The sequence below is a fragment of the Canis lupus genome, chromosome 30 (assembly GCF_003254725.2).
Source record: "Canis lupus dingo isolate Sandy chromosome 30, ASM325472v2, whole genome shotgun sequence".
Lineage (NCBI taxonomy): Eukaryota > Metazoa > Chordata > Mammalia > Carnivora > Canidae > Canis > Canis lupus.
In genome coordinates, this window is record NC_064272.1 from 12,117,460 (window position 1) to 12,130,716 (window position 13,257).

Sequence of the window (13,257 nt, forward strand, 5' to 3'; positions counted from 1 at the left end):
CATGACAAATTAACCCTGAAATGGACCCTTTGGGGGTCCTTTACAGACCCTTTCTATCTTTCAGTCTATGTGACAGTAGTGAATTTCATCAGAAGCTTTATAGCTTTTTGATGAGAGGAACTGATACTCAATTTTAAGAAGCAGGGAATTAACAAAAATAAGGAACTTGTGGCTACCTTTTTTTCACCTCAACATTAAGGAGTAGCTTGGTTTGCATGATTTTGTGGGCTTTCATATATATGTCAAAAAATGGACTTTTTTTTGGACAAATATGACTCAGTAAAGTTTTCCCTTTATAATGGTCAAAAAGAGTTCATCTTCTCTAGCATTACGGAGAAGCCTCAAGTAGTAAATATAAAGTCTTTCACTTAATGGTTTTCTGACTTGTGAAGGGGATGGACAAAGCTACGCTGACCTACTTTTGTCTTCCCCACTGACAAACATTTGCTGAGTGAATGATGATAGATGAAGGAACCAAGCAGATGTATTAGTGTTGCTTCAGTCTGCAGGGGCAGAAACCAAGTCTTCCTATATTTTCCTCTCTCAGCCCAAGAGTGGTTTATCATTCAGGAACTGGAACTGTTAAGGCTTAGAGATTGGGGGGTGGGGGGAGAGAGAATAGGAGAGAGAGAGAGAAAGGGAGAGAAAAGAGAGTCTGTAAGCTCTAGAGCTCATCAGATTACGACTTTACTTGTAGATACATGTAGGTTTTTAATTTCTTTACTGATGCTTCTCTCATTCTTGTTACTTGGTCTTCTCTTTCTGTTAACCTTGACTCCTGAGAATGAGGTGCTTTTTTCCCTTCGTTCCCATCTCTGTCTGAGATGGAATGTCTATACATACTATGACTAGGGAAGAAAAGTGTCCTTACAGAGATAGTTCTGCTTGGTCTCACTTGAGAAGGAACATGACTAGATTTGTCCACAGCCCTCTCAGGATTCTCTGACCACAGCTTGGTTTTTCCTGCTAGGTAGACACTTCACTTAAATTGTCCTATGTACTCTGACTCAGGCTCTCCCTTGTAAAAATAGTGTTCTACTTTTTCTTAAATGAAACTGATAGCATTACTGGATAGTCTTAATAACATTTTAGGATTATAGTGCATTGTTTTTTTTTTTATAGTGCATGTTTTTAAAGCAAAGTGTTACCTTGTACACAATATAAATGTCTACTTTTATGTTTAGTAACTTTTTTTTTCTCATTTGAATTGAATCAAGTGTTTTCAAATGCCTAATGGTTTAAGTGAAATTTGAATTTTGCAATTGAAATGTGAAGATAATTAAGGCTTTAAAAGATGTGACCAATTGAGGCAGAATGAACTAATTTACTACTCATCCTTTACTACTTCAGTCGTTTTTTTGCTTTTATTTTATTTTTTTAAATTTCAGACTATTTTAACCTGACTTTTCCTTTTCCGTGTTTAGTTCACTGAAGCCAAACACTATCATGCCAAGTTGGTGAATATAAGAAAAGAGATGCTGATGCTTCATGAAAAGACATCAAAGTTAAAAGTGAGTGGAAAGTTCTTTCACATTCTTTATAGAAGTAGAGGTTTAACTGTTTTTTGTTTTTTTTTTTAGTTCATTTTCTGGCTTAGATAGTTATATTCAATAACATAATTCATGACTCACTGTTTTCTTATTTTTACTTTTTTTTATTTTTAAATTTTATTTATTTATGCATGAGAGACCACGGAGAGAGGCAGAGACATAGGTAGAGGGAGAAGTAGGCTCCCGTGGGGAGCCTGATGTGGGACTTGATCCTAGGATCCCAGGATTATGACCTGAGCCAAAGGCAGACACTCAACCACTAAGCCACCCAGGTGCCCCTTAAATGCGAAATTTATTAATGCTTGTGGATTACCTCAAATCCGATCACTGCTACTTTGAAATGAGGCCATAACTGATAAGCCTTGATTGTTCTCTTCGTTTAAAATTTTTTTGGCACAGAAAAGAGCACTTAAACTACAGCAGAAGAGGCAGAAAGAAGAGTTGGAAAGGGAGCAGCAACGCGAGAAGGAATTTGAAAGAGAAAAGCAGTTGACTGCCAAACTAGCTAAGAGGACGTGAGAAACTGAGCGTGTCTGTGTGCTCTCCCTTCCCTGTCCCATGTGCCAGTGTCCAGGGTGGCGTCAGTGGAGACGGAGGGAAGGTAGTGCCTTATGTCACTGTCTCACATTTTGCAGTGCTTTCCCCAGGACTGCATCTCTGTATCTTTGTTTCTGCATTCAAGAAGTTTGTTCCCCAGGTAGGAGACATAATGCCACTCGGTTGAATATTTTTATGTAATTTTCCAACTTCTGCATAGTTTTCAAATTCATTATTTTGGCCTTGAATGATTTATAAACTGGAAAATGGTCTAGACTCTAAGTGATTAAAGACTAGGATGAATTTTTTGACGTCTTGATAAGTATGGATTTGAAAGATTCAATTTCTTATTTATGATAGGACTTGCCTTTCTGGCAACACAGTGCCAGTCTTTGGTAATTGCCTTTTTATTGCTTTGTTAAGAAGAAATGCTAACTGTTTATTCACATATGCCATTGGAAAAGAGGTGGTATAAGCCTTTGTGAAGAACATGATGGAGACGTGTACATAGCAAATAATAGCATCTTAGATATTGGGCATATGGGCAGGATTCCAGATAGATCTTGCTGATTGCTCTGTTTCCTGATGTGGTTGCTCTTTTGTTCTCCTGTGTTCTCTGGGCTCAAAGTAGATGATCCTTACCCTTAGTGTTTGGCAGGGGTGATAGAACTGTCACACACTCAGATGTGCTTCAGTATTTATAATACTTAAGTCATCACACACTGAGATACAGTTGAAAAATTGATATGAGTTCAACTTTACAAATGGGAGGTCTAATCACTAGTTCTATCTATCCTCTGATTTGCTGTGTGGCCTTCCATGTGGTTACTTTTTCTGTGCTTTTAAAAAAATTTGTAAAGTAGAATGATATCTATACCAACTACCCATTTTATAGACCGTGATAAGAATGGTGGAAAATTAGCAAATAGCTTCTTCAGAAAAGAGGCAGCATGATACTTTTAGTATTTTCTACATTTTTCCCTCAATATTTTCACTAGAAACTTATGTGAGGCAAATATTACATGAAATTTTATTTTTTAAGATCGAGAGTATATTATTCATTGTTTTAGTATTATTTAATATCCAAGTGGTCTCCAGTGTCTATTACATAGAGACTGTACAGAGCCTATAAAAAAGGGTGTAGGCTTAGAATGTGTATCTTTTATACTTTACATTACATTTTTTGGTAAGCTGGAATTACTACCTCTGATCTTGTATCAGGCTAATTAACCATAGGGCATTAGATTTAAGCTGACTGCTTAAGACTGATCTGTTTAAAGATTTAAAAGCCGGTCCCTTTAATGAGTGAATTACGATCTCTCAATTTACTTGACTTTACCTGATATTTAAGAATATAAATATATTTAAAAGACTACATTTGTCCTCAAACAATAGCTAAAACTTGTCTAGGGCAGGGTTCATTAGCACTTGCAGGACAATGTCACCTCAATCACCGAATGTACTCATTTATAAAGGCTGTGCATTATTTCTTTGAGTGGTTTATGGGCCAGCTGCAAGGACTATTTAAAATACGGTTTCTGGACACCACTCTCAATCTAAATGAAGCAAATCTGTTTGTTTGTTTTGTCTCTCTTTTTAAGTTTCCTTAAGTGATTCTAATGTACCTTAAAAGTTGAGACCCACTGGTCTAGTGGTGTAGGTCAGAGCTTCCCACGCCAGGCTGTGTACCATTATTACCTGGGAACTTAAAAACAAAAACAAAAACAAAAAAACAGAACAAAACAGTCATTCTGGAAGATTATTTCTCTTTAGTTCTGAGGTGAGGCCTATGCAGATTTTAAAGAGCTACCCACATAATTCTAAGGCCAGGAACTACCCATCTATACTGTCTGTATTTGTAAGAAATGAAATAATTTAAAAACTACCCAGTAATCCTTGGGATTAATCTTATGAAATGAATTCTGAACCACTACTTTTGATATAAAGTCAGATTTAAGATTGAAATAGATAGCAGGCAGGAAATAGATATAGAATTCTGGTTAATTAATTGACCTTTTGTGATCTGTATTAAAATAAATCATGTTTATTGAAGGAGTGGCAAGGCACATACGCTTTTAGAATTGTATTTAAGTTTTGAAGATTTTTTAAAATGTCAAGAATATGTATTAGCAACCACTATTTTTAGGTCAGTTGTAAATCAGAAGTACTGTTGGTAATTACAGTGTAAAATTTTAGCTGTATTTCAGTAGTGTAGAAACATATCTTACTGACTGAACTTAAATGGAACTCTTATATTAGTCTTGCAGTATTTTTGCACAATATAATGAATTGATACTTTGAAAAGTTACCTTTAGTTTTTTGTTTGAAAAAAATTGCCTTTGTTTTGACCTATATCACATGTACATCTAAAATGATGACAGTTAATTTTGTATTTATTTTGCAGTAGGTATTATGTAAATATGCAGACATTGAATGTAATATGGATTGTATCTGCAGTGTTTTTGGGTTGATACAGTTCCTAAATATGCCAATTATATACTCTTGTACATTTGTCTGATTTTGAGCTTGTACAGTGTGGACTACTTTTTACACATTTAATAAAAAAAAAAAAAGGTCTCTGAATTATCCCAGGTTGTTTATCAAGCTCTATTTTGTACATAACACTGTATACTTCCCTTTTTCATATTATTTCAAACATTTCACTCCTTTGTTTTCCTCTCCTGTGATCTTCCTCTTAAAGTTCTCTGCAGATTGTATCACAAAATGACTGGTCTACTCATGAAATCCTTTTCAGAAAGATGATAGTGTTGTGAATAGATTCTGGTTGAAATCACCCAACTTCATAAAGTTACTATTTGAGAATAGAAATAATAACTACAGCTTTTACTTATTTGTTATTTTTTGAATAATTACACCTTTTAGTGATTTGGTAAAAGGTGCTTCATAAGGATCCCTGCATGAATCACTGGTAAATAATGGAAATTTCCAACTAGTAGAATACCTTAGGTCAGGTTTTTCAGTTTTTTAACCTGAGTGTCCATGGACTTCTGTGGATAGCCTTTGGAGGGGACATGAACATTCATAAACCTCTCAGAATTTTGTATATATGTGTTTCCCAAGATTGGGTCTATTGATTTCATTAGATTCTTTCATATACATATAAAATTTCCTTCAAGGCAATGATATTTAACCATTAAACCTTGATACTTCACTGTGCATATATTTTAAAAAATTACGTAGTTTCTAGATTTTCTTTTGGATGAAGATTTTTTTTTTTTTTTTTTTTTAAATAAGTAAACTCAGAGACCCAGAGATGAAGAGTTGCATGCTCAGGGCATCTGGGTAGCTCAGCTGGTTAAGCATATGGCTTTGGCTTAGGTCATGATGTCAGAGACCGGGGATCAAGGCTGACTTCAGGCTCCTTGTTTAGCCAGGGAATCTGCTTGTCCCTCTGCCCCTTTCCCCTGCTCATGCTCAAATAAATAAATAAAATCTTAAAAAACAAAAGAGTTGCATGCTCTACCAACTGAGCCAGTAAGGCACCCAGATAGTTCCTATATTGTGTATTTGTTCAAAGACTATGTTTATAGAGATTTATCAGATACTTAAGATTTGTTCTCTTGCATATTCATACTGTGTTAGCTCCACTTGCATGTGTGAGGCCAGAGGCCATCCAGTCTTCAGCTTAGCATTTGGGTGAGACTAGGTTTATTTCAAAGCCATTGAGAGAGTGAAGACTGCTGTGGTTTATACTCTGAATTGTTTTAGGGCTCTGGACTTGCTTGATCCTTGTGTACCTCAGTTTCCTAAACTATAAGGTTGAGATAAATGTTTCTGGCTTTATAAATTTAAGGTTTTATGATATCCATATAAAAACAAAATAGAGCTCAGGAAATGTTGGATGTTATACTATCTTGAAGTCACAAATTCACACAAGGCTGGTGCTGCTTATTTTGCCCCCTTTTACATGTAGATTTTGGCTCACTGGGTTTCCACTGCTTAGCACCCTGCATCTTATAATATCTGCCTGTTGAGACACCTGTTCATTCTTTGCAGCTCAAATGTCATTTATGGTTTTCCATCCCACTCCCTAAAGAATTTCTTTTTTCTTGTTTTCTATAGTTCTTAATAATACATTTGCCTTGGCATTTACAGCATTAGTTATGTCTTCACATGTCTCTCAAGATCAAGGATACTTCGTGGTCTTCTTTTTATTCCATGGTGCAATAGGGCCTGGTTTATAGTTGGTGTTTTAGTCAGGGTTCTCCAGAGAAACAGAACCAGTAGGGTATGTGTATATGTGTGTGTGTGCGCGTCTGTGGTCTGTGTTGAAAGAGAGAGAGGAGAAAGATTTCAGATTATTTTAAGGAATTGGCTCACTTGATTGTGGGGGCTGGTAATTCCAAAATCTGTAGGGCAGGCTGGCAGGCCAGAGACTCACGGAAGAGCTGATGTTGCAGCTTGAGTTCAAAGGCAATCTAGAGGGAATTACCTTTTCCTCAGGGGACCTTATTGTTTTTCTCTCGAGGCCTTCAGCTGATTAAGGTCACTCATATTGTGGAGAGTACTTTTAAAGTCTAAAAAAATACCTTCACATCAACATCTTGACTTTTTTTTTTTTTAAGATTTTATTTATTCATGAGAGATGCAGAGAGAGAGAGACAGAGACATAGGCAGAGGGAGAAGCAAGACTCCTCGTAGGGAGCCCAATGCGAGACTCCATCCCTGAACCCAGGATCACACCCTGAACTGAAGGCAGATGCTCAACCACTGAGCCACCTAGGTGTCCCCTTGACTGACATTTGACCAAATATCTAGATGCTATGGGTCCAGCCAAGTTGCCACAGAAAATTAACGTCAGTGAAGAGCTTGAATTGAATCTAGTATGAGAGAGATATACAGTTATTAAAAATAGCTATAATAAAAAACTGGATCACATAAATGTCAAATAAGGAATATTACAATGGAAGGAAAATATTCTGCGATTGAAATATGCCTCAGGAGCCTATAATCCTTGGATAACCAAAGTCCCGCTTTCATTAACTCAATTAGACTAAAAACATGATAGCCAGATCTTGGGAATCAAGTGAGCTCAGAGATAAGAATGTACTGTTTAGATATGTACTTTCTCTGTCAACTACGGGCTGTTTCAGTCTCTTAAAAATAGCTTCAAGGAAGGAGGTGGGCAGTTTTAGAGCAGGTTCAACAGATGAACATATTCTTAGATTTATATCCTGATAAAGCACAGATGGGATAATGCTGCCATCTTGTGGTACTCTTTCCTCTCCTAGCTCCACAAATTCTAGTGTTCTCAGTTTGATGTGTTTTCAACTATAGTTTTAAGTAAGCCATGATTTTCTCTATGGTCTGTTTAAACAGTGAGGTGTTTGAAAATAATCTGTGTGAAATATCTGATGAAGTTTACAACTACACTTTTCTAACTTTTTGAGTCTTTGAGTTTTTAAAAAGATTTTTAAAAAGTTACTATTTTAAGTGCAGTCCATCCCCCTGACATGGGGCTTAAATTCATGACCCCAAGATCAAGAGTCATGTGCTGTACCAACTGAGCCAGCCAGGGACCCTGAGTTTTTTAGTTTGATGTTGGGCTTGAGGGCTTTTTTTTTTTTTTTTTCCCCTTCATTTCCAATCATGTAATCTATCATCCACCACACTCAGCATCCTGTTCTAAGAAAAACATTTCAGGCCAGAGATCTTGCTGTGGGAAAGTTCTGTGTTTTTACTCCCCTGAACCTCCACATTGGGCCTTAGCTGATAGAATCTGGGGTAGGTACCGAACGGCAGCCAACCTTTAGGCCAGTTGGTGAAAAATTAGCCTGGCAGGAAAAAGCCTGCCTAAATGGGAACTACAGATTCTCATTGGTTTAGTTGATTACCCTCTTAGGAATATGTATTAAAACACTCACTCAGAGAGAATCAGCCCTTTAGCAATTGAAGGAAAAATAAGAAGACCCAGAAGAAGACAGAATACCTGAGTGTTAAGTGAGGAGTTAAGTGAACTTTCACTTTTAAAAGGGCACAAAGTCGGGACGCCTGGGTGGCTCAGCGATTGGGTGCTTGCCTTCAGCTTAGGTCGTGATCCTGGGATCTGGGATCGAGTCCCGCATCGGGCTCTTTGCATGGAGCCTGCTACTCTCTCTGCCTGTATCTCTGCCTCTCTCTCTCTCAGTCTGTGTCTCATGAATAAATAAATAAATCTTTAAAAAAAAAGTGGGGGGACAAAGTCATCAGGACCCTCAAAATGCTGTGGGAACCTGAGCAATTTTTCTTGTAGAAGACTCTTCTCTTAGATTCCTGTGGGATTTGATTGCTGAACTAGGTTTACTGTTTTCCACAGGTATTTTACAGTACCTCTCTCCCAACTCCTTCCTACCTTTCCCGTTTATGAAGTGACCTTAACAAATCTCTATTTATTGCAACTAGAAGCACCTAAATTGTCATCATCTTTCAGGTTCCTCCAGCATGTTGTGTTTTTCAAAGTGTTTTAATAATGCATTGCCTAATTTAATAATAAGGATGCTACTTAGGAGTATATGTATCTCCGTGCCTGCTCACCCAGGAATTCAAGGAAGAGGGCGGTAATCGGCACCTAGGTGCAGTCCTGCTGTCAGCCACACATCTGTTCTCATTGCTTATTGTTTTTTTTTCCTATTGTTTCATTCAGTTTCTTAGAGTATTCTCATCTCTGGCTGGATTTTTTTTTAAGATTTACTTATTTTTAAAGATTTTATTTATTTGAGAGAGCATAAGCAGGATTTGGGGAGTGGGGAGGAAGGGGAGAGGCAGAGGGAGAAGCAGACTTCCTGCTGAGCAGAGAGGCTGATGTGGGGCTTGATCCCAGGACCCGTGACATCATGACCTGAGCCAAAGGCATCGCTTACCTGACTGAACCACCTAGGTGCTCCAAGTTTTATTTATTGATTTGAGAGAGAGAGAGAGAGAGAGTGAGCATGTGTGAGTGTGAGTAGGGGGAGAAGCAGAGGAAGAGAGAGACAATGTCCAGCAAACTCCATGCTGAGTGCAGAGCTCGATTTGAGGCTCAATCCCAGAACCCCAGGATCATGACCTGAGCCCAAGCAGATGCCTGACTGAGCTGTTCAGGCACTCTGCTCCTTTAACTCTTTTGATAAAACTATGGTAGTGATAGGGAGTTACATGGATATACATTTCATCTACTAATTCTCTTAATCCATTCTGATAATATTGGAGGAATAGAAGTGGAGGAGGCCTGAGATGCCTGGGTGGCTCAGCGGTTGAGCGTCTGCCTTTGGTTCAGAGCGTGATCTCGGTTCCAGGATCGAGTCCCACATCGGGCTCCCTGCGAAGAGCCTGCTTCTCCCTCTGTCTATGTCTCTGCCTCTCTCTGTGTCTCTCATGAATAAATAAATAAAATCTTAAAAAAAAAAAAGAAGTGGAGGAGGCCTGAGTTTCTGCATTAGGAGAGACGTGGATGGAATGGCTGCACAGTACTCTTGATTTTCCTACAAGACTGTTTTAATTCTAGACCGACTGTGAATCTCCACACCTCTTTGATAGAAACGAGCAACAGAGAAACTGAAAGTGGGTGAGATGTGGCTCAGGAGCCTTGCCTTGAGATGCTAATGATGCTGGGGTTGACAGAAGCAAAGCCAAGCTGCTAGGAGAAATGAACAACTCCAGAGTGGCCAGGACATTCCCGTTACGGCTGTCCTGAGATATTTCACTACCACCACCACCACGACCACCACCACCATCTCAAGAAAGCTATCTTTGATGATGCCTGCTAAAGCCTGCCTTTCTGGATCTTCAGCCTACGAGTGGTAGGCTGAGTAGCTCCATCTCTTCTATACCTTAGTAGCTCTGGGGAAAGAGCACAGCTAGAGTTGGAAGCCAGGTTTTCTCACTGGAGGGCCCTACGGGATTCAGTTTCCTTTGGGGGTAAGCATGCAGACCTGAGATGAACCCTAACACTTACTTTCGCAGCATTAATTAACATAAGGCACCTTGTATTCTGTGGCTGTTAAGGAGCATTGGCTTCGGGACTGTTGTTTTCACTTAATGGCACGTCTCTGTTCAGTGCAGTGGCAGCATCCAGGCAAATGAATTCACCTCCGATGAAATGTTCCTGGCTGTTGACTGCCTTACAGTTTGGGCCTCAGACAAATCCTGAGGTCCACAAATTTACCCTCTCAGAATTGGGGAGCAGAGAAGAGATTGATTCTGAATGGGGCACATGCCTCTTTCCCATCTGGGTTGAAAGTCCAGTGGTAAGGAGAGGACATGAGGCCCACAGGAGTCAACTTCCCTTTCTGCAGTCCCTCCTGGAGTCCTCTTATTCTACTGACCCATCCTTCTTTCCCCAAGAGAGGTAACGAATGGAGCACCAGTTTGTGCCACCTTACAAGTCAGACCTGATGTTGAGGATGCAGACTGGCATATAAAGCAGGCTGTGTCACATCCACCCTAGTCTTTTCTCTGTGTTCCCATCATGGCGATGAAACTGTGCCTCACACACCTCTATCTATGGGGACCGTAACTGACTTAGAGTCCCAGTTGCCGTGCCCTGAGGCCTATCTGCATTTGCACTGAAGCAGGCTTCCTACAGACTGCTCCTAGCTAGTGGTCTGCTCCTAGGAGAGATGGACCTTCCCCTGATGGTCAGATTTGGCTAAAGGACTCCCCATTGGCATCACTGAAGCTCTGCTCAACAGTTTAGGATGCTTCTCTACCGTACTTTCTTTTCTTCATCCTGGCAGGCAGTATAAGAAGGAATAAAGAAGTCACCCAAAGTGGGAAGTCACCCAAAGTGGGCATGCTGGAAGGGCTATATTGTGTAAGGCCAAAACACCCACCAGAGAATTTGTCCCATGAGAGAGCACAGGACACACCACCAAGTCATCAGAATGTACTGGTGAAAGGGGCACCAGCATCACTAAGAAGTTTGCAGGCCAGGACCGGTGGAAGTTCTGAGAAGCACATGTTAGCATACGTGAAGATTGATAAGAGGCCAGGAGTGGCCCTTAACTGTCGAAAGCCCCAAGGCCAGAATTACCCTACCCACCAAAAGGGAAGGCTAATGGAGCATGGTGTTAGTTTTGCCTTTGGGGGCAAAATAGGCAGATAGTCCTACAAGGGTGCTGCTTAGCATTTATAACAGGAGTCAGCAAACTTTTTTGGTAAAGGGCTGGGTAGCAAACATTTTAGGTTTCGTAGGTCACATCAGTTGTACAAAAGGAACAATAGACGATATATAAACGAATGTAGCTGTATTTCTTTCTTCCTTTTTTAAAATTTTATTTATTTATTTGACAGAGAGCACAAGTAGGGGGAACAGCAAGCAGAGGGAGAAGCAGATCCCCCTCAGAGCAGGGAGCCTGGTGTGGGGCTCAGTTCGAGGACCCTGAGATGATGACCTGAGCCGAACGTAGATACTTAACCAACTGAGCCACCCAGTGACCCAAGTGTAGCTGTATTTCAATAAAACTTCCTTTACAAAAACAGGTGGTTGGTTTGATTTGGTCTATGGATCGTTGTTTATTGATCCCTTATCTATTAAAAAAAAAAAGAATTGGAAAAGCAAGAAGCTGAGGGCAAGTCATGATCTCTTACTCAGTTCCCAGACTTGAGTCAGTTTTGAGATCTGGAACCCATTGACTAAAGAGGTAGCTGGAGGACGGACCCTATAACACTCTGGCATGTACAGACCATGACAATTCCCCCAGTCCTTCCTCAGAGGAACCAATGGTCATTTACTTCGGTAACTGTATGCTAGGATTGTTGCACAAAAGGTTCTGAGTTGACACTGATACACAGAGACCCAAAGGAGCATCATGGCCCTCCAGTTGGAGTAGAAGCCTATAAGGACCAGGTAAAAACAAACTGCATAAAGTCCAGTTTACAGTAGGTCTACTAGAGCCAACAGCCCCATCCAGTGGCCTTACAGTGCCTTCCCACCACTGACACATCTAACACCAGGGGGCACAGCCAGAAGGGCTGACTGCACTGGCTGAAACTTTGGTGACACTCCTGTTTCAGCTGTACTCGAGGCTGGCAGCATTCTGTGTTACGTAATATATGGGCCAGAGAAGTATCCCTGGGGTAGAATGTGTTGCCTCTAGAATCACCAGTTCTGTAACACAAGGCACTGTACTCCCTTCTTTGTGACAGGACGGTACAATGCATCAGTTTGTCTTTTATTTTGGAAGGGGATATCCCAGAATATTCCTGACCACGGAACTCTAAAAATGTCACTGAAATCGCCTATTCCTTGCTCTTCATAGAGTTTTCTCTGTGAAAGTGCATACATCTTATTGAAGCCTATAGCATTCTAGCTCCTCTTGCTCATTTTGTCCAGTCAGCTGGAGGTCATCAGTGAAATGGATCTGTGTAATATTGTCTTAGATATCTAAGAGGCCCAGATTTCTCAGACTGTATTATGACAGGAGGTGGGAGAGTTAACATAACCCCTGAAGGAAACTGTAAACTGAATATTGTCTGTTTTCCTTGCCCACAGAGCCTCAGCTAACATTTCTCTTTGGAGGCTTAAGGAGTATCTTATCCGCAGGTATGGAATCCCATTTAGCAGAGTATCCAACCAGGGGATCTACTTCAAGTAGAGGAAGTATGGGGGTGGTCATAACCGTGAGATCCTCTGGTTGTGTCATGTACTGCACCACCTAGAGGTAACTGGTCTTACAGACGGCTGGAATGGCCTTCTAAAGACAAACTGAAGCTCCAGCTCTGAGAAAGCACTCTGAAAGGGTGGAGGGCTGTCCTGAGGGACCAATAAACATGGTATGTTTATTAAATCAGAGACCTCTATATGGTGCCGTGTTCTCGGTCAGTAAGAAGGATACAAGGGTCTGAAAACCAAGGAGTGGAAGCAGGAATGGCTTAACTTATCATCATCCTTTTTTTTTTTTTTTTTTTTAAGATTTTATTTATTTATTCATGAGAGATAGAGAGGGAGAAGTAGGCGCCATGCAGGGAGCCCGATGCGGGACTCCATCCCAGGACTCCAGAATCATGCCCTGGGCTGAAGGCAGGCGCTGAACCGCTGAGCCACCCAGGAATCCCCCAGACTTACCATCATTCTTAATAGCCGCCAGGGAATGTGTGCTTCCTTTCCTTGCAACTCTGGGCTCTGCAAGGTTGAGGGGCCTGGGCCCCAAAGGGAATGCCTTTGCCAGAGGCACAATGAAGGTGCCGTGGA

At 40.4% G+C, this 13,257-nt stretch overlaps 1 protein-coding gene across 6 annotated transcripts in view; it reads left to right on the forward strand.

Annotated features, from left to right (window-relative positions):
* The window catches only part of BLOC1S6 (biogenesis of lysosomal organelles complex 1 subunit 6), a 114,542-nt gene that overhangs the window by 73,543 nt on the left and 27,742 nt on the right, over window positions 1-13,257 (forward strand). For 2 of the 6 annotated variants that reach the window (XM_035709106.2, XM_049104013.1), the window contains 4 exons: window positions 1,425-1,511; window positions 1,950-2,065; window positions 2,186-2,247; window positions 11,358-11,613. In XM_035709106.2, coding sequence (XP_035564999.1) covers window positions 1,425-1,511; window positions 1,950-2,065; window positions 2,186-2,247; window positions 11,358-11,449 — 357 coding nt within the window. In that variant the 3' untranslated portion in view covers window positions 11,450-11,613. Of the gene's footprint in view, window positions 1-1,424; window positions 1,512-1,949; window positions 2,066-2,185; window positions 2,248-9,570; window positions 9,984-11,357; window positions 11,614-12,558; window positions 12,610-13,257 lie in introns of those variants that run through there. The other 4 variants (XR_004810930.2, XM_025472905.3, XM_049104014.1 and 1 more) reach the window with 4 other exon arrangements.